We start from the raw sequence: 25,455 nt of genomic DNA, 5'->3' as shown, positions 1-25,455 counted from the left end.
GAATTCAAGACATTTTTAGACCTTAAAAAACTAAAATTTTATTTAAGACATTTCAAGACTTTTTAAGGACCCGCGGGGACCCTGATAACATTTATTGCCATACTACTGAAAGCAGCAGCAGATAGTTCAGCTCAGATCTGGAAAATAAAACAAACTGTTGAAATTGAACTTCAGAACTGTGTCTCAGTGCAAGCCAACACATATCAGTGATTCAGCATCTACGAGTGTTAAAGAGGTTTAATGTCTGAAGAGTTCAGATGCAAAACCGAATCCAGCAGACCTCTTTTCTTGTAAATGAGCATTCTTTATCAGCCTCCGATAATTAGGTTCAGAAGTTTCATTTTATATGTAATGATAAGGTTATTATAGTAAATAAAGACTTTTTTTTTTCAAAAATGTCACTTTAGACAATTCTTTGGTTTTTAACAAGGTAAATTTTCTTTTGGGTCAAAACCAGCTAAATCCACCTATCGGGACAAGACAGTGTAATTAGCTGAAAATCACTAAAGATGCAATTAGAAATTATTTCACCAACATAAAACATTACACAGACCGCCTGAAATTTAAAATATATAAATCTGCCAAGTAAGTGGCGGTTCATTCCGCTGTGATAAACCAGGAAAAAAGCAGAAGGGAAATGAATGAATAAAATCTGTCAGGTAAGTGCATTAATAATCTACAACTTTAAAACTGACATTAATTAAATCTGAACAATCTGTTGTCATTTCTGATATTTGGGATTTAGATGTAATGTAAGTAGAGCAATGTAAACATTGTAAATATTGGAAACTAAGCTTGGTACTGTAGATTTAAATAATGTAGTGTAAAACATTATGAAACATCAATGTTTGTCCATTAATATAAAAGCTTATCAGATGTATGGGTATAATGAAGTAATACAAGTAATCTATAGTTTAATATATTATATTTATCTTTTAAAAAATAGCTTACATTAGCTTACAAAACACAAGGTAGGTCTACTGGGCTAAAAGGAGAAGTCTCTAAAGCTGTTTTTAAAAGCTGTCATTCATAGCATTCACGTGGGATAAAAGAACAGCATCTTAACTTTGTCTTTCGTGAAGTTGCCGCTAAATCGGACTCAAAGTAGCGTCGATGCACAAAAAAAATATGAATGCATGCTACACTTCCAACTGTACAGTGCTTTCTTTTTCTTATAATGCACAGAGTTTTGAGGTAAGGGACATTTTCATTTGCCATTAACTGACAATCGGACAGGCTCATCCAGTTAAACTCCATCTTTTAAAATCAGAAGCAAAACTGTTTGTTGAACATGTACTACGTGCCTAACGCATTCACTCAATGTCATTATCTCATATTTGGCGGAAGTGGCGTTCGCATCTGAACTCTTCATATATTAATTAGATTGCAAACCGTACCATTTTGTTGGAGTTATATGGTTATCGTGTTTCATCTGATGCAAAAAGCCAAATTGTTCATCACTGCAAATCGGGTCACTTAAAAAAGTGTTGTTGAGACTAGGGATGCAATGATTTAAAATTGGTTGTACGATTACAGTCTAAGAAATAATCTCGGTTTCATGGTTATCACAATTATTTGCATTCATTGATTTCAAAACCCCACTAGTTTAAAACTAAAATAATTTTAAATTTGGTTTTGTAGTTCAGGCCTAAATACATATTTCTTGCCGTTTTTAAAAGTTCATTTAATAGACTATATAAAAATCTGTGGATATTATTGATGCATTTTTTGGGTAAAATTGCTACTTTTACTGTTATTCAATGTGTTTTTGGTCATTATCAATGCATTGTCATTGTCTTCAGTCTTGCTTGCTCTTTGCGCTGACACGCTGCTTCTGCGTGCAGTATGAAAGCTCTAATCTGTTCACATGGATGCCAAAAAAACCACACGCTGCTCACGCTTGCCATGTGAAACAGGCTTGAGTCTTTCAGCACTCTGTCTGAAAACACTTGATTGATCTCGCCTGGCGGATCAACACTCGCCGCATGATCGCTCTCATTAGCGCCATTATTTGTAAGTGGGTTTGCAAACCCTTTGTACTTTCCATTGCTTCTTCCTCAAACTTCAGTCGTATGCAGTTCCCGCGGTCACAAAAGCCACCTGCCATCTCAACTAGGTGTGCCTGAAAAGCGTGAACGTATTGCATGCGCTTGCGCATCCCTCCATTGCAAATAACAAACTTGAACAAGCTTACCTTAATTAATAGCCTCAGTCATAGTCAGTCCAGTGTGTGAGGTTATTAGTCTCGCTACTACTAGCTACCTTGTGTAGTTGCTACAGTTGTGTTCAGTGCAGAAACAGGGTGTTGAGAAGACTTTATGATTAACTAACATGGCAAATTAAATCGCGGTTAATAGTGAAACCGGTTAATCGTCGCATTCCTAGTTAGGACACAGGGTTACAATATAATCTGCTCACCTAATCTTCATGTTTGTTATATTATTTAAGGGTGTCACGATCCTCCAAATCCTCGATTCGATTACATTTTCGATTCTAAAGGCACGATTCGATTTGATTTTCAATTATGAATAACTAATTAATTAATGACCAATTAATTATTTGTAGCCTACCGTTTAAACTACCTGACCTGCATGGTCTGTTTTACCCATAAACAAATCATACAGTAAATGAATAAAGGCAAGATACACACATAATTACCACCTGTCAATCACTTTTTCTGCGGGACTCGTGAATAGGCAGTGATCTGTGTCGTTATAATGGCGTCGGTAAAAAAGACACACAACCAACAGGAACCAGCCAACAGTATCTGAGGTGTTCGCTAAAATGACTAAGTACAAGTGAGTGAAAGATTGAAGCAGTCCTCTGACTGCCTGGACCTGCTGTCTCGAGCCCATGGCTGTGTGTGTGCGTCTGTGTTCAAGTGATGTGTGTTTTTAGAGGTAGAGAGGAAGGAGGGCTGCTCAGAAATGCCACACGCCACTGTGGATGTCAAATCGTTGTCGTTCTAAAATGCCAAAAAACAACAAAGACAGTGTAAACAGGGCCTGAGTGTGTATTTTTCGCGAGCGGCTTTGCAACGGGGGCGGGCGGAGGATCGCGATGCTGGTGTTGTCTATCGGACAAACCCTAATACGTACATAGCAGAGCTTGCAAAACTGTGTTTTTTTTGTCGACATCACGAACGTTGTCAACATAACTCACTGGAAATCCAAAATGCTTACACACCGGCGACTTCATTGAAAGAGGAGAGGGTTTAAGTTCTGTCAACGGGTCTCCTGTATCTGCAGTTCAACAAGCACTTCAACAAGCCTGTTTTTTTTCCGCTTGGCAAGCCAAGCTGACGTGACATGGGGGCGTGGCAGCATCGACGATTCTTTTTTTTGATTCGATAATCGAAATTGAGCATAAATTTCGATCGATTTCGATTAAAAATCAAAATCGTGACACCCCTAATATTATTCAATACTAATTCTTAATAACCTCATGTGGAACTCTGAATCTGCGTTTATTTCACAGTCTGCTACTGTCCACTGGAGGTCGCATTTGGGTCATAGACACACTTTGAGAGCCTTCATGACTGAATGAAATACGTTGTTTTACATGAAGGCAACCCAGGGTCCTGAAATTTAATTGGCTAAACATGTCAGGTTAAAGGGACTAAAACAAAGACAGACGTTCTGGCACGTAATGCACATCTTCAGAGCAGAATATTTGACTTTAGCATTGCTTTTCAGATAAACAAGAATGTTCACTTAGCATGTTTCTTAAACATCTGCAAACGTATTATGGTATTTCAATGCTTTATAAGAGTCAAAAACTCACAGCACCTTTAAACAAGGACTACATATCTGACTAGTTTTAACTTCATGGTTTTATAAAACAAACTTAACATTTTATCCAAGTCCCTGTGTACTCCAGGTGCATCTCGCGAACACACACAAAGGGTCTGTTGTTTAACTTGCTCTGTTTATTCTCCCCAAGGGCAAACTGTCCCCATCTGCTGCTAACGGCTGGTGTAAAGATGGACACAAACCAAACACACCAGATCATGCATCCATCATCTTCAAAAACACCACGCGCACTCGATTCAATCAACAAGTCCAATCACAGGAATTCAATATCTTCACATTCAAGGATCTTTCAAGGACCTTCCAGGATCCTCAGATTCAAGGACTTGACATGGGGACATATTTCAAACCAGAGCAGGGATAGATCAGGTTACGCTGTTACAGTTTTCATGCGTCAAACACAAGCACTTTTGCATTTATTTTTATACAAATGAGAAATCTGACATTCTATTGGTCATATTTTTGTTTGCATAAAAATGAAAAATGTTTGGTGCATATTATCTATACTGTACTCTAGCATGATCTAATATTAACCTGTATGGATTTGATTGAAAAAGCACTGAAGCAAATGTGGCTGTAATTTTAATTGTACAAATAAATAAATACAGGAATAAATTTATTTAATTTTAAAATGTATACATGAGAAATAAAAAAAATACAAAAACTTAAAGACAAAAATTTACTCTCCATTTACTCGCTCTTAAAGGGACAGTTCACACAAAAATTACAATTTACCCTCCATTTACCTCCTTTTAAAGGGACAGTTCACAAATAAATACAATTTACTCTGTTTACTCTCTTAAAGGAACGGTTCACAAAAAATTGCAATTTACCCTCCATTTATTCACTCTTAAAGGGACAGTTCACACAAAAATCACAATTTACCCTGCATTTACTTGCTTTTAAAGGGACAGTTCACAAATAAATACAATTTACTCTGTTTACTCTCTTAAAGGGATGGTTCACACAAAAAAAAAGTTATTCACTCTCCATTTAATCCATCTTAAAGGGACGGTTCATGCAAAAATTACAATTTACTCTCCATTTACTCGCTCTTAAAGGGACAGTTCACACAAAAATGACAATTTACCCTCCATTTACCTCCTTTTAAAGGGATAGTTCACAAATAAATACAATTTACTCTGTTTACTCTCTTAAAGGAACGGTTAACAAAAAAAAATGGCAATTTACCCTCCATTTACTCACTCTTAAAGGGAGAGTTCACACAAAAATCACAATTTACCCTGCATTTACTTGCTTTTAAAGGGACAGTTCATAAATAAATACAATTTACTCTGTTTACTCTCTTAAAGGATTGGTTCACAAAAAAAATTGCAATTTACCCTTCATTTACTCTCTCAAAGGGAGAGTTCACACAAAAATTCCCCTCCAATTACCTCCTTTAAATGGGACAGTGCACAAATAAATATAATTTACTCTTAGTTTACACTCTTACAGGGACAATTCACACAATAAACAAGTTATTTACTCTCCATTAACTCACTCTCAAAGGGACGGCTCACAAAAAAATTACAATTTACTCTCCATTCAATCACTCATAAAGGGACAGTTCACAAAAAAGTACATATTGACTCCGTTTACTTAATCTTAAAGGTACAGTTCACACAAATAATTTTTTTCTCCATTTACTCCCTTTTGAAGAACCAGTTCACACACGAAAAAAAGTGATTTACTCTCCATTTATGCACTCTTCAATGGACATTTTACAAAAAAATTTGTCAAGTAAGCAATTAGGATTGTAATGTGAGTGAACTGCCATTGTTTATCTATAGTAGTCTTTGCATAAACAGAGATACAGAGAGGAACGAGGTTTAACATGTCAGAAATGTCTTTGCATGCTCAAGGTGTGTCTTCGGTGAACAAGTTTTTACTCATAATGACACTGAAATGAGCACTTAACATTTCTCACCACTAATTCAAACTACCAGCACACCGGTGAGACTCTAAAGAGCTTCAGAGATGGAGTTAAAACCACTCAAGACAATTAAACATGCATTTCAGTGCAAAACCACAAGCTCAGCAGCGGAAAGGAAATAAAAAGCCCTACATGTAAAATGCCAATTCCCACAGATGACAACTTGGACTGATCTCTTAGTGTGTAAAAAATAAGTTCAATTAGAGTAATGGAAGTCTACGATGATGCATTATAGAGTGATCTAGGCCTTGTTAGTTTAATTGGTGAATGAATCATTTAGGGTGATTTTGAAAACTGGTTTAATGAAAAGATCTGAATCAAAAGAATGATTCATTTACAAATCAGACTGTTCTCTCTAAGGGTGTCTTCACACGTAGTCTCTTAATTCATTTTGGACAGGACCAAGAAAGAAAATAATAGATTTAGTCCTGGTTCTCCAAGTGATTTATAACTACCAGATCTAAAGACTAGTGTTGTCTCGATACTGGAATTCAGTACCAGTCGGTACTGGAATTTTACAAATGTCCATTTCCCGTTAACATTTGAGCGCATTTTAAACAGCTCTGATTTGCTATTGTGTTCACATGCTCAACAGAAATGACTGTGATTGGCCCGAAGGTTCATCAGTTCACCAAATTAACTGCTGTTTACAGAGTGTTTGTCTATAGGCTGACATACGATTGATCCGCTGATGAATCGCAGCTTTAAAATGCTCCAGTGTCCCTGTATCTGTGTTTATTTTTATATGAAATATTACAATTTTATATTTTATATTAAAACAATAATAATAATAATAATCTTTAAAAAATTATATATATATATAATTATATATATAATATATATATATAGTCAGAATTATTAGCCCCTCTTTAAATTTAATTTTCTTTTTTAAATATTTCCCAAATGATGTTCAACAGAGCAAGGCAATTTTCACAGTATGTCTGATAATATTTTTTCTGCAGGAAAAAGTCTTATTTGTTTTATCTTGGATAGAATGAAAGCAGTTTTTAATTTTTGAAGAACCATTTCAAGGACAAAATTATTAGCCCCTTTAAACTAATTATTTTTTCGACTGTCTACATGTTTAGAAATGTGCTGAAAAAATCTCCTCTCCGTTAAACAGAAATTGGGGGGAAAAATAAACGGTGGCGAATAATTTAGGGGGCTAAAATTTCTGAATTTAACAGTGTGTGTGTGTGTGTATGTATAATGTCTACACACTGGGAAAACATGCAAACTCCACATAGAAATGCCAACTGGGCCAGTAGAGGCTTAAACCAGCCACCTTCTTGCTGCGAAGCGATAGTTCTACTTTATTTAAAAATCCGACAGCTGCCTCTCCTACAAACATGGCATGATGAGCAGGAGCAGATGTGAAGGCTTCCAGTGAATAATGAGCAAAATTATATTCTGCTTCTGATTCCCACGAAAAGCTATCATATGACTTGAGACATAATAAAGTGCTACTTTTAGCGCTCCCTTTATTGATTTCCACCATACAAAGAAGTCATGTGAAGTAAAATGAGATGCTGTATTTGTCTGAATTCACTCGGCTGCTGCTGTTTCATGATCTCTAGAAAAGCAGAATGGGTAAGATACTTCAAAAAAGTAAATAAGTATTAATTACTAATGTTGTCACGATACTGGAGTTCAATACCAATAGGTACTGAAATGTTAAAACCCTCCATTTCCCGCTAACATTTGAGCGCTGTTGAGCACGTTCTTAAACAGCACTGATTTGCCACTGTGTTCATGTGCTCAAAAGAAAGGATATGATTGCGGTGAAGGTCATCCGTTCACCGAACTCACCGCTGTTTACCAAGTTTAACCACTAGGCATCAGACATTTAAAAAGAATATATTTTGGAGCAGTTAGCACGATACCATGATACTAGGGCGGGACGATATGGCAAAAAATTATATCACAATATATTTCTTAATTACGGTCGATAAGATAAAATTCCGATATTCATATGAACAATATTAAAAACTGCCAAGAAACTGAAAACTGAAAATGCAAAGTCTATAATACCTCCAGGCTCTTATAGCTTTTTTTGTGATTAAAAACAATACAAAAAATTTATGTTCACTTTTTATTTGCATTTAGCCTTTACAAACAAGAAATGTGAAATAAACTATTAAATAAATAAAACTGTCAGACTCAGCATATTTATTTATATAAATAATAGAGATATTTTTTAGAGATATTGTCTGTATTTATTATTTTTTCTGTCACTTAATTCTCTTTTGCCGACTATTTTATTAATTTGATAATGTTAATGTATTCCATAAGCTATTTTATATGCATATCTAAAATGCTTTGGCATTCAAGTTTGCTTTGAATTTGAAGGAGAGAGAAGCAGATTTTACTGTCGGTATGTGCACATGGCTCCTGAATAGCATAAAAGTAACATAAATAGCGATATATATATATATATATATATATATATATATATATATATATATATATATATATATATAAACTGTGATTTAAAGCCACACTTCCTGAAGTCACGAGTGCGCGTACCGCGTCACAACTGCAGACAGACAACCTACTAGTTCATGTCATTCGACATGTTTAACGTGCAGGAATTACATGTTTTACTAAGCCACACCTACATGTTATTTCAGAGCGAATATTCAGAGTAGCATGGTAAACAGTATAGGAAGGCTGTCATTGTTTAAAAACGACCCAATGTGAATATAAATGCAACTTCAGCTCAATACAGCAGGCTAGGCGGAGTAGCACTATTCACTGATGTTTTGTTGTTAAACTAAAAATCTACATTATCGATGCTGTAAAAGTCCCTTATGAAACTGAAAATAATCACATCAATCTTCCACCAGGAGATTTCAGTGGCTGAACAACACTTCTGTGCATATAAGCCATTCATAACAGAACACAATCTGACATCAGCTTAGCCTGACTAAAATAGTGTTAAAACAGAACATTACCTGTCTAACAGTAATACTTCAGCCATGGTGTCGTCCTTCCTCCAGCGTGCTAAAGTAACTCCAATATTGATTCAGGATTTTCAAAAGTTTCAATTCAGCATTTGATTTCTCCCAGTCTGTCTTGTGACCATGCAGCGCTTATGCAGGCAGGCATGCGCGATTGGCGGATCTGCGTGAACAGATGCACAGAAGTCCGAATCTACATTTGCTGACAGACAGTTTGAGCTGCTTATCGGAATTATGGGAGATGTCAGTCCAACAATATTTAATTGGATGAACAATTTTTTTTAGTTTTATGGCTTATCCAGAATATAAAAATACATATAAATACATTTATACAACAAAAAAGCACAACAAAAAATGCATCTGAAGACAATCACCTACTGCACCTTTAAGCCATTGAAAAGAATTAGTGTAAAATAGTTTCATAATAAATAAAATTATCATAAAAATTAAATTAAGTTTTGTTTTTTGCATATAATTTACTATTTATGTAATTTGGGTAGATGGTGTGTTTCAATCCGGCTACCACCGGAAGTACATTTCAAACCTGTGGGAGTACTGTTATGGCTGTATTATCATTCTTATGCTGCTGTTACACTCATTATATAATCAGTGGCATAAAAATCTCAAAACGACAATAATATCACAACAACTTCTGTGACCATATATCGCAAAACAAAAATTCCTTATCATGACAGGCCTAGTACACACAGGCTTTTGTTTCAACCCAAAAACACTGAATCCGGTCAATCATGAAAGCGACCTGCGCAGATCAACACACACACCACTTTCTCAAGTGAACAAAGACAACTTCACACATGTGGAGGAAAAAACATAAGACCCACGCTCGCTCAAAAACACACACATCTCTCGCCTCGGGGTCAGCGTTTAACCTGCAACTTAAGAAAACAACTCGCTCTAAGACTGAATTAAGCCAAAATGCACCATAAAAGTCAATAAAACAATTGTGCTCTGTGTGAAGAACCTATGCAAATATATGTAAACCACAGTGTTGCATAATGGCGGTGCAACCAATTTGATGTGTAAACCTACAACCTACAGGTTACTAAACTAGATTTTAACCACTAACCCACATCATAACCAGCAGAAAGTATATGGAAATGGTTTCATTTCTGAATTAATTGGTGAAACTTTTAATTTCTCATTGTAAGGTTTACCTCAATCTAAGTTTAAAGTCAAGCTTTTAAGTTTTAGGGGTTTGTGGGATTTAAAAGGAAGCCCTCTATATATTTTTTGTTTTTTACTCACCATAGTGCTGCAATTTTAGATGCAATTATTATTTATTTATTTAAATTTTTATTGACTTTTAGTGCACTTTATCTAACTTGTTTTTATTTGTTTTAATTATTTGTATTATTTCTAGCACAATGCCTATATAATTAATGCAGGTTTACCTCAATTTAACAGTCTAAATTTAAAGTTCAATGATTTTAATCCCACTAAATATGATAAAAATTATCCTAAGCTTTAAAAGACAACTCTATACCTTTGTAAGTGGAGAACTCCCTATATAGTTTGTATTGTTTTTGAACTACTCTTGTTTTTCACTCACTACAACACTGCAATTTTAAATCCAATTATTATTTATTCATTTCATTTTATTGACATTATTTTAGTGCACTTTATCTAATTTGTTTTTATTCGTTTTAATTATTTGTATCGTTTCTAGCACAATGCTTGTATAATCAATGTATGTTTACCTCAATCTAACAGTCAAAAGTGAAGGTTTCAAGCTTTTAAATCCCACTAAATATGATGAAAAATTACTCTAAGATATAAAAGGCAGCTCAATAAATTTATAAGTAAAAAAAACTCCCAATAAAAATATTTTTATATATATATATATATATATATATATATATATATATATATATATATATATATATATATATATATATATATATATATATATATATAGTTTTTTAACTATTATATTGTTTCATTGTTTTTTACTCACTAAAAAGCTGCAATTTTATACACAATTATTATTTATTCAAATAATTTTTATTGACTTTATTTTAGTGCACTTTATCTAACTTGTTTTTTGTTTTTGAATTATTTCTATTATTTCTAGCACAATGCCTATATAATTAATGCAGGTTTACCTCAATCTAACAGTCTAAATTTAAAGTTTCAATGCTTTTAATCCCACTAAATATGATAAAAATTATCCTAAACTTTAAAAGACAACTCTATACATTTGTAAGTGGACCACTCCCTATAAAAATAGTTTTTTTATGTATTGTTTTTAAACTATTCTATTGTTTTTACTCAATAGGGCACTGCAATTTTAAATGCAATTATTATTTATTAATTTTATTTTATTGACTTTATTTTAGTGCACTTTATCTAACTTGTTTTATTCATTTTAATAAGTTGTATTGTTTCTAGCACAATGCCTATATAATCAATGTATGTTTACCTCAACCTAACAGTCAAAAGTGAAGGTTTCAAGCTTTAAATACCATTAAATATGATGAAAAATTATTCTAAGATATAAAGGCAGCTCAATACATTTATAAGTAAAAAAACTCCCAATAAAAATATTTTTAATATATTGTTTTTAAACTATTCTATTGTTTCATTGTTTTTTTACTCACTAAAAAGCTGCAATTTTATATGCAATTATTATTTATTCAATTAATTTTCATTGACTTTATTTTAGTGCACTTTATCTAACTTGTTATTATTTTTGTTTTTATTATTTCTAGCACAGCGCCTGTATAATCAATGTAGGTTTACCTCAATCTAACAGTCTAAATTTAAGGTTTCAAGGCTTTTAATCCCACTAAATATGCCGAAAATTCATCTTTAGAGTTAAAAGGCAGCTCTATTAGCAAGTAGAAAACTCCCTATGAATATGTACAATGTAAAAAAATAAAAAAAAAAATAAAAGTTTTTCACATTGTTTACATATACAGGGCTCAACAATAAGGACTGCCAGATGGCCCAGGGACAGCGTGAGAGATGCTCGGGACAGTAGACTGAATTGTCACTAGCCCAATCGGGGCTGTGCTGGCTTGTCACTAAATTTAAAAAAATATATACTTTTTTTTTTTTTTTTGCTCGGGCCAGTGAAAATTTTGGCAGGGCAAGTAAAAATCTGAGCCACTGGTCCAATCTGACCAGTAGGAAAAACCCTGATATATTATTCTTAAAATATCCTATTGTTTCACTGTTTTCTCACTATAGCAGCAATTTTGGATGCAATTATTATTTAGCAGTTTATTTTTATTGACTTTTCTTATTTTAGTGCACTTAAGCTAACTTAATTCTATTTTTTTAATTAATTAGTGAAAATCTTTAGCACAATGCCTGTATAATCAATCTAAGTTTACCTCATCCTAACAGTCTAAACCAGTGGTTCTCAAACTGTGGTATGTGTACCACTAGTGGTACGCAGATTTCCTTCTAGTGGTACGCGGAGGAATTAAATGTAATATGTACATGCTACATATATTTCAAAATGTATGAAAAAATGATTTATATGAACATGACATATAATAATATTCATTATATGACATATAGCCTATAATTCTGAGGTCCAGGCAACATTTTCAGGTGTCAATGAATTGGCTACTATATCTTAATACTTTACATTTAAGTACAGCACTTTTCTTAAATGTTGACTTTTTAGTTTACTTGTTTTTTTTACATACAAGCACAGTGTTAACGTTCAGACTATTTATGTTTAAAGAGGCTGACAATGATAAATATTCTTAACAATAGGAATTAATCTTGCCATGTTTTTGAACTGTGCAGAACTGTAGCTGCTTTACTACGCCACTGTATTTCAATAATGCTCATTATGGTGGTACTTGGAGAGACCATTTTTTTTTCTGAGGTGGTACTTGATGAACAAAGTTTGAGGACCACTGGTCTAAACTAAAGGTTTTCAATCTTTTAAATCCCACAAAATATGATGATGATCATCCTAAATTTGAATAATCATTTCTATTTATTTGTATGGACAAAAGCCCCTTTATAAATGTATATTACAGTTGTGTAATATTTTGTTTTACTTATTATAGCACTGCATTTTTAAACAAGTGTCTTTTTATTACAGATTTCATAACTTGTTTTTATTTCTGAATTAAGTGGTTATACTTCTTCCTTTAAGCACAGTGCATGTATAATAATGTAATATTTATCTCAATCTACCATCTCTCTCTCTCTTTCTCTATCTATCTATCTATCTATCTATCTATCTATCTATATATATGTGTGTGCGTGTGTGTGTGTGTGTGTGTGTGTGTATGCATTTACAAAAGTGTCATTTTAAGATAAATATTCTAGTATTTCATTATATTTGTTTCTAGACACGACAGCACTGCGTTTTAAATGAATTATTTATTACCTTTTTTTTTTTAATTCAACACTATTTGTCTAGCTTGTTTGTGTCTCTTACGACTCTTAAGTTTTTATTAAGATTTACTTTATACACAATGTTTTCTCTGAACTTTTCCCCAGAATGAACCCCTTATAGGAGTCCTGTAGTAATTACATCAGCTTTTTCATCAACCAGATGAGATCCACACAAATAAACACGCGTATGAAACACTGTGGAAAGTGAAAACTCAAGGACAGAAACACCAAAACTCAATAATTCATTGACTAACTCGAGACACGCAAAGTTAAGCGCACACGCTCAGTCCTGGGCCTGCAGTCTAATGGTTTTCCACGGGTGGAAAATTAAAGCTTGTCTTGTTGTTCTCCAAAAAGCCTGTTGTGTGGTTGAACACACCCAGAACACCCTGAGAAACACACACACACACGCGGAGCAACTCACCGGCTTCAGTACTGAGTGGATTTCTGGCTCCTGTGGCGTATAACTGATACATGTCTCTCCGCCGGTCCACACGGTCCACAGCGGCAGCTCTCACTCCCGCAGCCCGAGGAAAGAGTTGAGGAACGCGGATAAACCCGCCCAGGAAAACGCGTCACTTCAACCGCCCCGGGACGCGCATGTTTTGAATCTTACTAAGGCGAAGGCCCGGCTCTTGAATATTCATGACGTTTCTTTAGGTTAGCCCTGTAGGCGCAGCTGATTGGCTGAAACCAGTTTAGTGGACGGGAGGCTGACGACGGATTGACGAATCGCTTCAGTTTAAGCAGAGCTTAGAATCACAAACTACCAAATAATGTAGTTTTGTTGTGTATACTCATTTTTGCTTAACCATAATTTGAGTAAAAAGAAGGAAATTAAGTTATTTTGTTAACCTTAATTGTGAAACAGATATTTTAGATATCAGATGTATTAAACTTAGTCCTGTCAACATTTTGGAAATTGTCTGTTTTTATTGAGATATTGTTTTAAAGGTTCAGGACACCCCGGAGAACTTTTTTATATATATTAACAGATTTGTGTGTGTTGAGCATCAGTTAAGACAATGTTAGCACCTGTCAGCTTTAATTGTGGGGAAAACTGGATCATTTTGAGCTTTTGTCAGCTAATTTCAGCTTCCGGGTTTAAAATGATGTTTGGGGAGGGATCAAAATCGGCGACGTAGCGCAGTACTGCAAGTGCAATGATGATGCGTCGGTTTCTCATTATTATTCATAGCGGAGTTTTCTTATCCTATGAGAAGAGCTGGCTGCGTAATTATTCATGAGACCTGCCAGACCTGCCAGAGTCAAGCCCGAGCTGTGAGACACATCACGGACCTACGGCACACAGTATTTAGCTGTTCATGAAGGCTCATATGTGTTTGTTTCCATGATCCACGGGGTTTGTTGCATGTTTTCCCCCACGATCTTGTCAGGGCCGATCATACAGCAAAGCTGTGTGTGTGATGGAAGCATTTTTGTCGGGAAAGCAGCAAGAGAATTAAAGAATGGCGGACGCTGTCTTTTATCAGGAGTTCGTTCACATTCAGACACATCACTGTGCTGCTGTGTTTGCCTAAATCCTCCAGATTACCAGCAGGGCTAATGGTTAAAATAGACGGGTCAGGAGACCTGCTGCACTGAGTCTGCTGGAAACGGGGATTGAGGGAGAAGTCCTCATTTATAGTGTTTACATGAACACACTTATCTTTATAATGATATAAATTGTGGTTATGTGTGTATGAAATTACGAATAACAAATGGAGCAGGGCATTAAATCACTGTTCATTTCTTTACATTTTAACTTTGTAAACTATAAACTCATGCGTCTCCTCACGGTTTGTCTCATTTTGTGAGCTAGCTTCGTTCGCTCACGTCCTCCCCTGCTGGCCACGCCCACTCCTGTTCGATGCTCGCGGAGCTCCACGCCCATAAATCCTGCATCTTTTGAAAAAATTCTGAAGTAGACTTTAACCGAAAGTGGGGGGTGTCATGGCCCTTTAAAATGTTACTTTTCAAAGGGGATGTACTCATTTTAACTCACATTTTACTCAATATTTTATTTCATTCTGTCTAATGTTCCCAAAGAACATAGAATCACCAAGAGGCGACACTCTCTTGTAATTTGGGAAACAGCCAGTAGATGCCGCCATTTTGGAATGAAAATTCCAATAGAACCACAGCATATTATAAGCCTGTAAAAATAAACTATTAAAAGTGCTGATGATTGAGATAGTAAGCTTTATATTGTCGTATTTCAGGTTGTATGTCAGCTGTTGAAAAAAAATAAATGAGTGAAAAGAAGAGAGAACCCAGTCCAGGAGACTCGAAACAAGCAGAATTCCTTTATTGAGACGTGTTGGTTAATCTGCAGTCATACAGCGTCTTTAAGATGTCCATGTGTCTGCAAGAGCCTACTAGAGGTCCGCAGTCTGCAAGTTCTTTTACAAGTCTGTAACAAGTCTCACACAAGTTTGATTTAAGACAAAGATTTCATGTCTATATTGTGTTCTTAGGAGGACGGGATCTGGCTAAACAAAGCATGCAAATTAAGAGTTGGAGTCAGCATGGCATAGGTGTTAAAAAACGGCCCAGCTACTGACCACACAAGTTAATCAACTTTCTGTAGCATAAAAGCAACACCCGAAGACAAAGACAGAGTCGTTTAAAGCATTTGCATCACTGACTTAGCCTGTAGTCAGAAAGATAAAGGTTAAATGTCCCTCCTAGCTGGGATGTTAATGAAGTTATATAATTAAAAACCAAAGAATATAACTTTTCAGTTATACATAGATTATTGTTCATTTGGAATTAGTTGATAGAAATTTATATTTCCACACAGCTTTAATGCACGTTTTGAATAAATAAATTGAAAACAAAGCAGCTGCTTGCCATCGCAACAGCAATGAGATCCAATGGATGGCCGACCACTTTCACTCCAAAAGGGTGGAATCGCAGGGCTGTTGCTGGGCGCTGCTGTTGCAACGGAACGTTCTATTGAGTGTCGCCTCTTGGTGATTCTAAGCTTTTTGATGTTAGTTATCCGTGCTGTTTTCCTATTGGAATTTTCATTCCAAAATGGCCTCCACATGACACTAGTGGCATCTAGTTGCTGTTTCCCAAATAGCAACAGAGTGTCGCCTCTTGGTGATTGTATGCTCTTTGGTTTTAGAGCAGAGGTTCATGGCAATAGGGCCAAAGAATCGCAAAGTTGTTGTTATTGTTTCAAATATTTATTTCCTTATTTTTTAACTATCTGAATAATCATGGTATGACATTTTAATTCATTGTTAAGCTTTAACATTTTATTAAAATTTTATTTAAATAAAATATTTTTTACAACAAGCCTACTATACGGCAGCTCAGCTATTACAATAATAATTATCACAACTATTACCATACAACTATTACAATTATTATTACTACAGTAATTATATCACAATGATAAATTGCTAAGGCTATTTTTAATGTTTTTTTATCTATGGAACTATGATTTGCTTTAGTGACTCTCTCTCTCTCTCTCTCTCTCTCTAAATAAATAAATAAATAAATAAATAAATAAATAAATATAAATTAATTGTAACTGTAATTTGGTTTTGGTTTTATTTCCTTCGGTGATTCTGCTTGTTAACAGTTGTTGATCAATAATTCTCCTTTAATAATACACTTAATTATCTTATTAAATCCATCACTGTCACAGTTCAACTCTCTGTAGTGAGGACCCTAGAGAGGATTTTGCTCTGGGATTTAAGGAGTTAAATGTGTTTAATGAAAAATACACACTGTGGAATGTATTTTTAACAGAAATATTCTGTAAATTGAATTTACGATTGTGAAATGTTAAAAACAGAAGATTACTGGCAATCACAGCTGCAGGATTTTTTTGTAAAATCAAGAAAAAGAACAGCAAAATACTGTAAAGTCTTTGTGTCCTCATTAGTAGTGTCTGCATGCAAATCCAAGTAGAACTGAGAGTATCTAATCTTATGTTGCATCTTCTCTTATTTAAGCTGTGTGTGTACCATGTTTTTGGACTTGTAGGGTAAACTGGAGCATCCGGAGGAAACCCATGCGAACTCCACACAGAAATGCCAACTGACCCAGTTGAGGCTCGAACAAGCGACCTTCTTGCTGTGAGGCGATTGTGCTACCCACTGCTAATATATATATATATATATATATATATATATATATATATATATATATATATATATATATATATATATATATGTGTGTGTGTGTGTGTGTGTGTGTGTGTGTGTGTGTGTGTATATAGAAGAGAGAGAGAGAGAGAGAGAAATGAAATCAATTATAAAAGTACATATATGTAGACATTTTGTTTTCATAATCCAGATTAATGTAGATAAAATTATTAATTATACATCTATTATTAAAAGTTTATTTTTTATTATTCAAATTGTATTTTTACAATTTGTGACAACATTTATAATCAATCCCCTGTGTTATTTTACAAATATGATATATATTATTATTATTATTAACCTGGGGTATGTCTTTTAATTAACTTTGATATAATTAGATTTTTTTTCCTTCATTTTTTATTCTATGATTAAATATATTTACTTAAATTAATTTTTCCTAACATTAAATAACAAATATCCGACACATGGGTAAATCCTCAGGTCTGAAAGCTGCGCGAGATCGTTACTAGGCAACGACAGCATTCACTCATTAATATTCATGAGGCTGGTGTTTGCCATAGTATGATTTGTACTGCGGCTCGATGACTGAACCGCGCTGATCCTGCACGAGCGGGCGTGACTTTGACGCAGGGCGGAGCAGCGGCGCAGACGATCCTCCTGCCATGAAGGTCGTTTTTTTTAGTCGCGTTTGTATTTACTGTAACCGAAGGAACTGTCGCAACACACTGGGGGAGCCGGAGAGAAACTCACAACTGCTGAATAACGGAAATATGAGGTCACTCACTGTATGACGTCAGAAAGGGCTTTCAACAACTTTAGAATGCGCGTTCTACACATCAAAGGCACAAAAGCAGTCTGTGGAATGTTTATAATGTTGTGGAAAGCATAGAATGATAATTAAAAGATAATAGAATTATAATAGAATTATAATCATGATTACTTTACGGATCTATATGGACATATTTTTAATATTTTAATATTTTAATTATAAAAAAATATACAATAATTATCAGATTATTCATAATCATCATCATCATCATAATCAAAGTTTTAATAATACACACTTACGGTCCAAAACACACAAACGACTCAAACAACAAAGAAATTAAAACAGATTTTTTAAAACTAAAAACATATACTTATAAATAAATAAATAATCATGATAACCATAATAATTACAGGCGTCTCAGTGGCGCAGTGTGTAGCACGATCACCTCACAGCTAGAAGGTCACTGGTTTGAGCTGGTTCCCCACAGTCCAAAGACATGCGCTTAAGGTGAATTGAATAACTAAACTGGCCATAGTGTATTAATGAAAATGAATAATAATAATAATAATAATAATAATTATTATTATTATATATTCATTATACATTTTCCTTAGTCCCTTATTGGTCAAGGGTCGCCACAACAGATTGAACCGCCCAGAAACATAATTATTATAAGTATTATAAGATATTAAATTATATAAATTACTTTTTAAAATCTTAATATATTGTACTAAAATAAATATTATAACAAACAATTATATTATATTAAAATGTGTATAAGTATAATTCTAAAATAAACGGTATATGTAAGTGCTTAATATTATATTGTATACATTTGTCATCATATATATTATTAATTTTATATGCAAATAGAACATAATAGTTGAATATGCTTTTAGATATTTATTATAAGTTATTTATTTATAGTATGTTTATGGAATTATTATCATGCAATATAAACATCTAATAAATGTTTTATTATAATAATTTATAGATCTTATTTACGTATTATAAAATAAAGTTAGTAAATAATATAATAAATTGTTTAAGAACAAATGCTATATATATATATATATATATATATATATATATATATATATATATATATATATATATATATATATATATATATATATATATATATATATATATATGTGTGTGTGTGTGTGTGTGTGTGTGTGTGTTCAGGACAATGTGACAATTACTAAATTATTTGTTGTTTGATAATCATTTACAATTTATTTTGTTACTTTCATTTATAATATGCATTTATAATACACAAATAACCACTAAACCACTGACTGTACATGACCACGGGAAAACAAACTGATGTAATCCACATGTAAACATAGCGGGCGGGGCTTCAAGCCTCTGCATGTCTGACGTCATCAGCAAGCGACGAGCGATTGTATTCAACTCGCTGCGAGCAGAAATGTCAAATATCGTTATTAGGAAAGCAGCGGGTGTTAAAATAGAATAAAAGTTAGGACAATGAACTCTCGACTGTGTTACTTGTTATTCAGACCGAGATTACTCCGATCACGTGGTGCGGGAGTCCTGTCAGTGCCCGAAACACAGCGAATAGCCAGAGTAACACATGAGGAGTCAAACAGCGCCTTCACTAACTCAACACTGAGGTCTGATGTGGGACACGATGCAGGATTAGGATTGAGTTTCTGCAGGAGTTTCTCCACCGAAGCCATCGGACAGCTGCAGTCCACACACTATCACCTGGTATACACCTGCAAAGTAAGACGATTCCTAACTCTTCCGTGAGGAAAACTTCACACTAACTTACTTAAAGGGGACCTATTATCCTTGTCTCTGATGTCTCTAGAGCAGGGGTCACCAATCTCGGTCTTGGAGGGCCGGTGTCCCTGCAGGGTTTAGCTCCAACTTGCCTCAACACACCTGCCTGGATGTTTCAAGTATACCTCGTAAGATCTTGATTAGCTTGTTCAGGTGTGTTTGATTAGGGTTGGAGCTAAAATCTGCAGGACACCGGCCCTCCAGGAGCAAGTTTGGTGACCACTGCTCTAGAATGTGTGTGTGACGTTGCAGCTCAAAATACAACATTAATAATGTTTTATGACTCTTTAAATCTTCCTCTTTTAGGTTTTGATCCTAATTGTGGCGTTTTGGTGACTGTCGCTTTAAATTTATTTACACTATAACCAACAACACTTAGCGCATCCATTCACTTGCTTTTCACACTGATTGAACAAACTGTGCATACTGATGTTTTGATTATGTTATTTTGGTCACACTTCACAATAAGGTTCATTAGTTAATGTTAATGAATGCATTTACTAACATGAACAAACAATGAACAATACATTTACTACTGTATTTGTTAACTCATGGTGCATTAACTAATGTTAACGAGCACGGACTTGGATGTTAATAATGCATTAGTAAATGATCAATTATGATTAATAAATGCTGTACATGTGCTGTTCATGATTAGTTCATGTTAGTAAATGCATTAACCAATGAACCTTATTGTAAAGTGTTACCGTTATTTTCAATTGTGTTAAAATAAATATTCTTTTTGATTATATTTCTGTCGTGTCCCTCAACATTACATCTTTGAGCTAGTGTCTGATTTTCATGCACAAGATGGAGGTACATCAACATACAGAAATCAAAGTCTCAGCAGCTCATTTTCATGCAGATTTTAAAGGGATAGTTCATCCACAAGGGCGAGGCAGTGGTGCAGTAGGTAGTGCTGTCGCCTCACAGCAAGAAGGTTGCTGGGTCGCTGGTTCAAACCTCGGCTCAGTTGGCGTTTGTGTGGAGTTTGCATGTTCTCCCTGCCTTTGCATGTGCTCCGTTTTCCCCCACAGACCAAAGGCATGCGGTATAGGTGAATTGGGTTGGCTAAATTATCCGTAGTGTATGAATGTGTGTGTGGATGATTCCCAGAGATGGGTTGCGGCTGAAAGGGCATCCGCTGCGTAAAAACTTGCTGGGTAAGTTGGTGGTTCATTCCGCTGTGGCGACCCCGGATTGATGGGGGGACTAAGCCGACAAGAAAATGAATGAATGAATGAATGAGTTCATCCACAAATAAAAATGTATTCACAGACTACTCGCCTACAAGAGTTTAGTTTTTTTCTAACACGAAAGAAGATTTCTTGAAGAATGTTATATACCATTGACATCCATAATATGAAAAAGATCTACTATGGAAGTCAATGCCTGCTTCCGAAATCGTATTCCTCCATACTATATAGAACACTAAATACAGTATGCGAGCCGAGTAGTATGCCTGAATTTATAGTAATGAAAAAAACAGTAGGCAAGAAGTACCCAGATGACGTACTATTTCTGGCAAGATTCTGAATTGCACATCCAATCCAATAGTGTCTGGATGCAGCCTTTATGATGCAAGCTGAGACTGCATCACTCAGCGATGCAATGTCAGACACAATGCACTCAAATGGAGCGAGTGACGTCAATGTGACGGGTAGGGTTAGGGGTGGGGTTAGGTGAGCCTATTAAAAAGCATTGGATGCAGTCCAGATTGCACTGCACCAGGTCTGCAGCCAGACCCCTCTCATCCAATCGGTGATAATCACATGATATTTTCTGGTGAACTATTCCTTTAAAACAGGGGTGTCAAACTCAGTTCCTGGACTGCTGCAGCCCTGCACAGATTAATTCCAACCCTACTTCAACACATTTAAGCTGCGGTCACACTGGAATTTTCTCCCCATAGACTTCTATTCATACGCACTCGAATGTGTCAGACTGGAAACGCAAGTTTGTGCGTCAAGTTTCGCAGATTGCTGCGTTGGAAAGTTTAAGCTTGGGGAACTCTGACCTGCGAAATCGCATAACTTGACTGCGTGAGACCAATCGAGGATTAAAACATGACCTCTCTGGACAGAAATTTTTAATATATGGACCCATCATCTAATCATCTCGTTTAATCCGCCGTATGACAAAATTTTGCAAGCTTAAACTCTAGCGTGACCGCAGCTTTACCTGTAGGTTTCAAACAAGCCTGAAGGACTTGATAAGTTTGATCAGGGATGTTGTGGTTATTAGGGTTAAAGCTAAACTGTGCAGAGCTGCGGCCCTCCAGGAATTGAGTTTGAGTGCTTTAAAGGGACTCATTGACTTCCGTTATATTTTTTCCTTCTATGGAAGTCAATTTGTGCCAGCAACCAGCATTTTTCAAAATATCTTCTTGTGTTCGACAGAGAAAAAAAACTTATTCAAACCACATGACGAATAGAAAATGAGGAGTTAACTGTTATTTTTGGGTGAACTGTCCCTTTAATTCTTCACTCTTGCGTTCAGGTTTGCTCCACTCGCTCCATGAAGAAAATCTCCAAGCTGGCCTATCACAAGGGTGTCGTCATAGTTACCTGTCCTGGGTGCAAGAACCATCACGTCATCGCTGATAATCTGAAGTGGTTCTCGGACCTGGAGGGGAAAAGGTATGTGTGTGTATATACAATTCATCTGCGCACATTATTTTAAAGGCAGAATATAAATAAATACCCACAATATAATCATTCTTGTAAAAGAGACCACATCCTAAAAATAAAAAAAAGTACTTAAAACATTATAAATGATTAAGTTTTCATGTATAAAGACCCAATTTTCAGCAGGAAGAATTTAATGATGATAAAGTATTCATTTAAAAACATTTCTTGAGTTTTTTTAACCCCCTAAATTTTGAGTATTGATCATTTATTTATGTTTCAATAAAATTTTTAAATATAAATATTGTTTCGGGCAACGCGGTGGCGCAGTAGGTAGTGCTGTCACCTCAAAGCTAGAAGGTTGCTGGTTTGAGCCTCGGCTTGGTCAGTTGGCGTTTCTGTGAGGAGTTTGCATGTTGTCCATTCATTCGTGTGGGTTTTCTCTGGGTGCTCCGGTTTCCCCTACGGTCCAAAGACATGCACTATAGGAAAAATTGGGTAGGCTAAATTGTCCATAGTGTGTGTGTGTGTGTGTGTGTGTGGATGTTTGCCAGAGATGAGTTGCAGCTGGAAGGGCATCCACTGCATAAAACATATGCTGAATAAGTTGACGGTTCATTCCGCTGTGGCGAAACCAGATTAATAAAGGCCAAAGAAACAAAGCCGAAAATAAAATAAATGAATGAATGAATAGCCGAAAGCCCAAGAAAAATGAATTAACGAATATTATTAGTAATTGATCTAGTTTATTCATCATAATTGAATCACATCTGTATCATTAACGTTTTAATTGCTATGCTTATTTTAAGTTTTTATATTTGTTTATTAATATTTATTTTTATATTTGACATAATATTTAGTTTTTCCTCTCAGCTCCAGTTTGAAATCCCCTGCTTTAAAGCATCCTGAGAATAACTTAACTCGACCACTGAGCATTGTGTTTTGCCATAGAAACATCGAGGAGATTCTGGCTGCTAAAGGGGAATCGGTGCGAAGAGTTGAAGGAAGCGAGGCTCTGGAGATTGTTAACGAAGAATCCAGAAATAATCCAGATGAACAGAAACCAGCACATCTGAGCGACGGTTCAGACAAAACATGATGGATATTTATACTGACTGTCTGCCACTGGTTATCTTATCAGGTCTAGTAATTCCTTGCATCATATTGTTATAGTTTTAATACATTTGTTCTATTAAAGCACTGTAAAATTAAATAAATCATCACCTCAAGACTTTTGATGTTATTTTGAAGTGTTCTGCTCCCCCTGGTGGTCACTGCAACATTTACACTTGGCTTATTTTAGAGAGCTTTGACTGGAAAACATAAAAACAGCTTAATCGATAACATTTTTCCACAAACAACCAATGAGTACAAGCAAAAACACAAAAAGAAGAGGCTTAGACATTCTGAAATGGACTAAAACAGCAGTGTTTTAATCATTACTTTAGTCTAATGTAATATAATCCTTCAAAAATGATTCCTCTGCTTATTTGACGGTCTATTATGATCAATTATTATTGGTGCTCAGTCTTAAATAATGTTTTTTATTATAAATGTTGACTTTATTCTTGCTTCATTTTTCTTATACATTTTAGTTTAAGGACTTTTCAAAGAATGAAAGTTACAAATAGCAGCATTTATTTGAAATTAGATGTTTTGTAAAGATATAAATGTTTACGGTCATGCTTGATCAATTTAATTTAATGTCCTTGATGAATGAAAGTATTTTATAAAAGGAAAAATAAACAATTTTTTTTTAATGTTATACTGTGGTTGCCATTATCAAATATGAACATTTAGATTTGAATGAAGAGAAACTATATATATTATTTGTTTGTAAATATATATTACTTTTTTGTACATATTAAACATTTTTGTATATTTCTGTTTTGTTTATAAATGAAATATTTTTTGTCTAAAATTTGCAGCCACAGCAATTAGAAGAAACTTTTCTCAAAAACATTGTTGCAAATGTGTTAAATAAAATGTTTTGTTTTTTTTAATAACAGCATATATTGAAAATGTATATGAAAACTATAGTAATAATATAATTAGGAAATTTATTTAATATTTTTAAAATTAATATTTTCTAAGTTTTTTTTTTTTTTTTTTGGCTATTAAATAATTTTGAGAGTGAATTATTGTTAAGAGGGTGACACGGTGGTTCAGTGGTTAGCACTGTCATCTCACAGCAAGAAAGTCGCTGGTTTGAGCCCCGGCTGGGTCAGTTGGCATTTCTGTGTGGAGTTTGCATGTTCTCCCCATGTTGGCGTGGGCTTCCTCCGGGTGCTCCAGTTTTCCTCACAGTCCAAACACATGCACTATATGAACTGACTAAACTAAATTGGCCGTGGTGTATTTGTGTGAATGAGTGTGTATGGGTGTTTCCCACTGTGTAAAACTTATTCTGGATAAGTTGGCGGTTCATTCCGCTGTGGTGACTCCAGATGAATAATGAGACTAAGCCGAGGGAAAATGAATGAATGAATTATTGTCACAAAATCTTAAAAGTCAATCGAAGATACTCGTGTTGAAATATGTGTGATGCGTCCGTTTTCAAGTTTACACAGCGTAATGACGCAGTCACGTACATAAAACAGAAAAACCGGGTAGAACGGCAATCCTCAATACAGAAAGATCCAAAATGGTCGGTGCTTACATTACCGACCTGCATTTATTGTATATGAAATACATTGTAAACAACAATTCCGTAGAGTATATTTTCAATTAAACGCCAATTATTATTTTCAAACGTCTTTACAAAATGTTATATCGTTATAAAACGGCGCTAATTTGGTGCGCAGGTAGGTTGGTCACACAGTCACTGTTACCTATCTCACCGCTGGAGACTGACAGACCAATCACTGTCGTTTGTAGTTATAACCGCATGCTGTTTTAGACAACATTATATTAAACACTGTTGTGACGGTATACAGTTAAACCTCAGGAATAAGTTTCGATAAGGTGTAGATTTATAATATGATACTCTCTAAATTAACACAATAAGATTAAAAGCATTAAGAGAATTTAACGACCCT

The 25,455-nt window shown here is 34.8% G+C and overlaps 2 protein-coding genes across 3 annotated transcripts in view; one reads left to right on the top strand and one right to left on the bottom strand.

Moving 5' to 3' along the window:
* Nucleotides 1-13,667, bottom strand: part of lrrc8aa (leucine rich repeat containing 8 VRAC subunit Aa) — a 48,648-nt gene extending 34,981 nt beyond the window's left edge. Inside the window, exon 1 of one of the 2 annotated variants that reach the window (XR_012396472.1) lies at nt 13,513-13,667. The gene's annotated coding sequence lies outside the window, so the exon portion shown is untranslated. 2 annotated transcript variants of the gene reach the window in all.
* A 5,698-nt stretch (nt 13,668-19,365) lies between these two features.
* Nucleotides 19,366-24,182, top strand: dnlz (DNL-type zinc finger). Its single transcript, NM_001080648.1, is given in 3 exon segments — nt 19,366-19,730; nt 22,290-22,429; nt 23,369-24,182. Coding segments are annotated over 3 exon segments (546 nt in total). The 5' UTR covers nt 19,366-19,472; the 3' UTR covers nt 23,517-24,182.
* Nucleotides 24,183-25,455: the final 1,273 nt, after the last annotated feature.

The sequence above is a fragment of the Danio rerio genome, chromosome 21, assembly GCF_049306965.1.
Source record: "Danio rerio strain Tuebingen ecotype United States chromosome 21, GRCz12tu, whole genome shotgun sequence".
In the NCBI taxonomy this organism is placed as follows: Eukaryota; Metazoa; Chordata; class Actinopteri; order Cypriniformes; family Danionidae; genus Danio; species Danio rerio.
The sequence above is the reverse complement of the archived record's forward strand: the minus strand, read 5'-3'. Positions and strand labels throughout refer to the sequence as shown.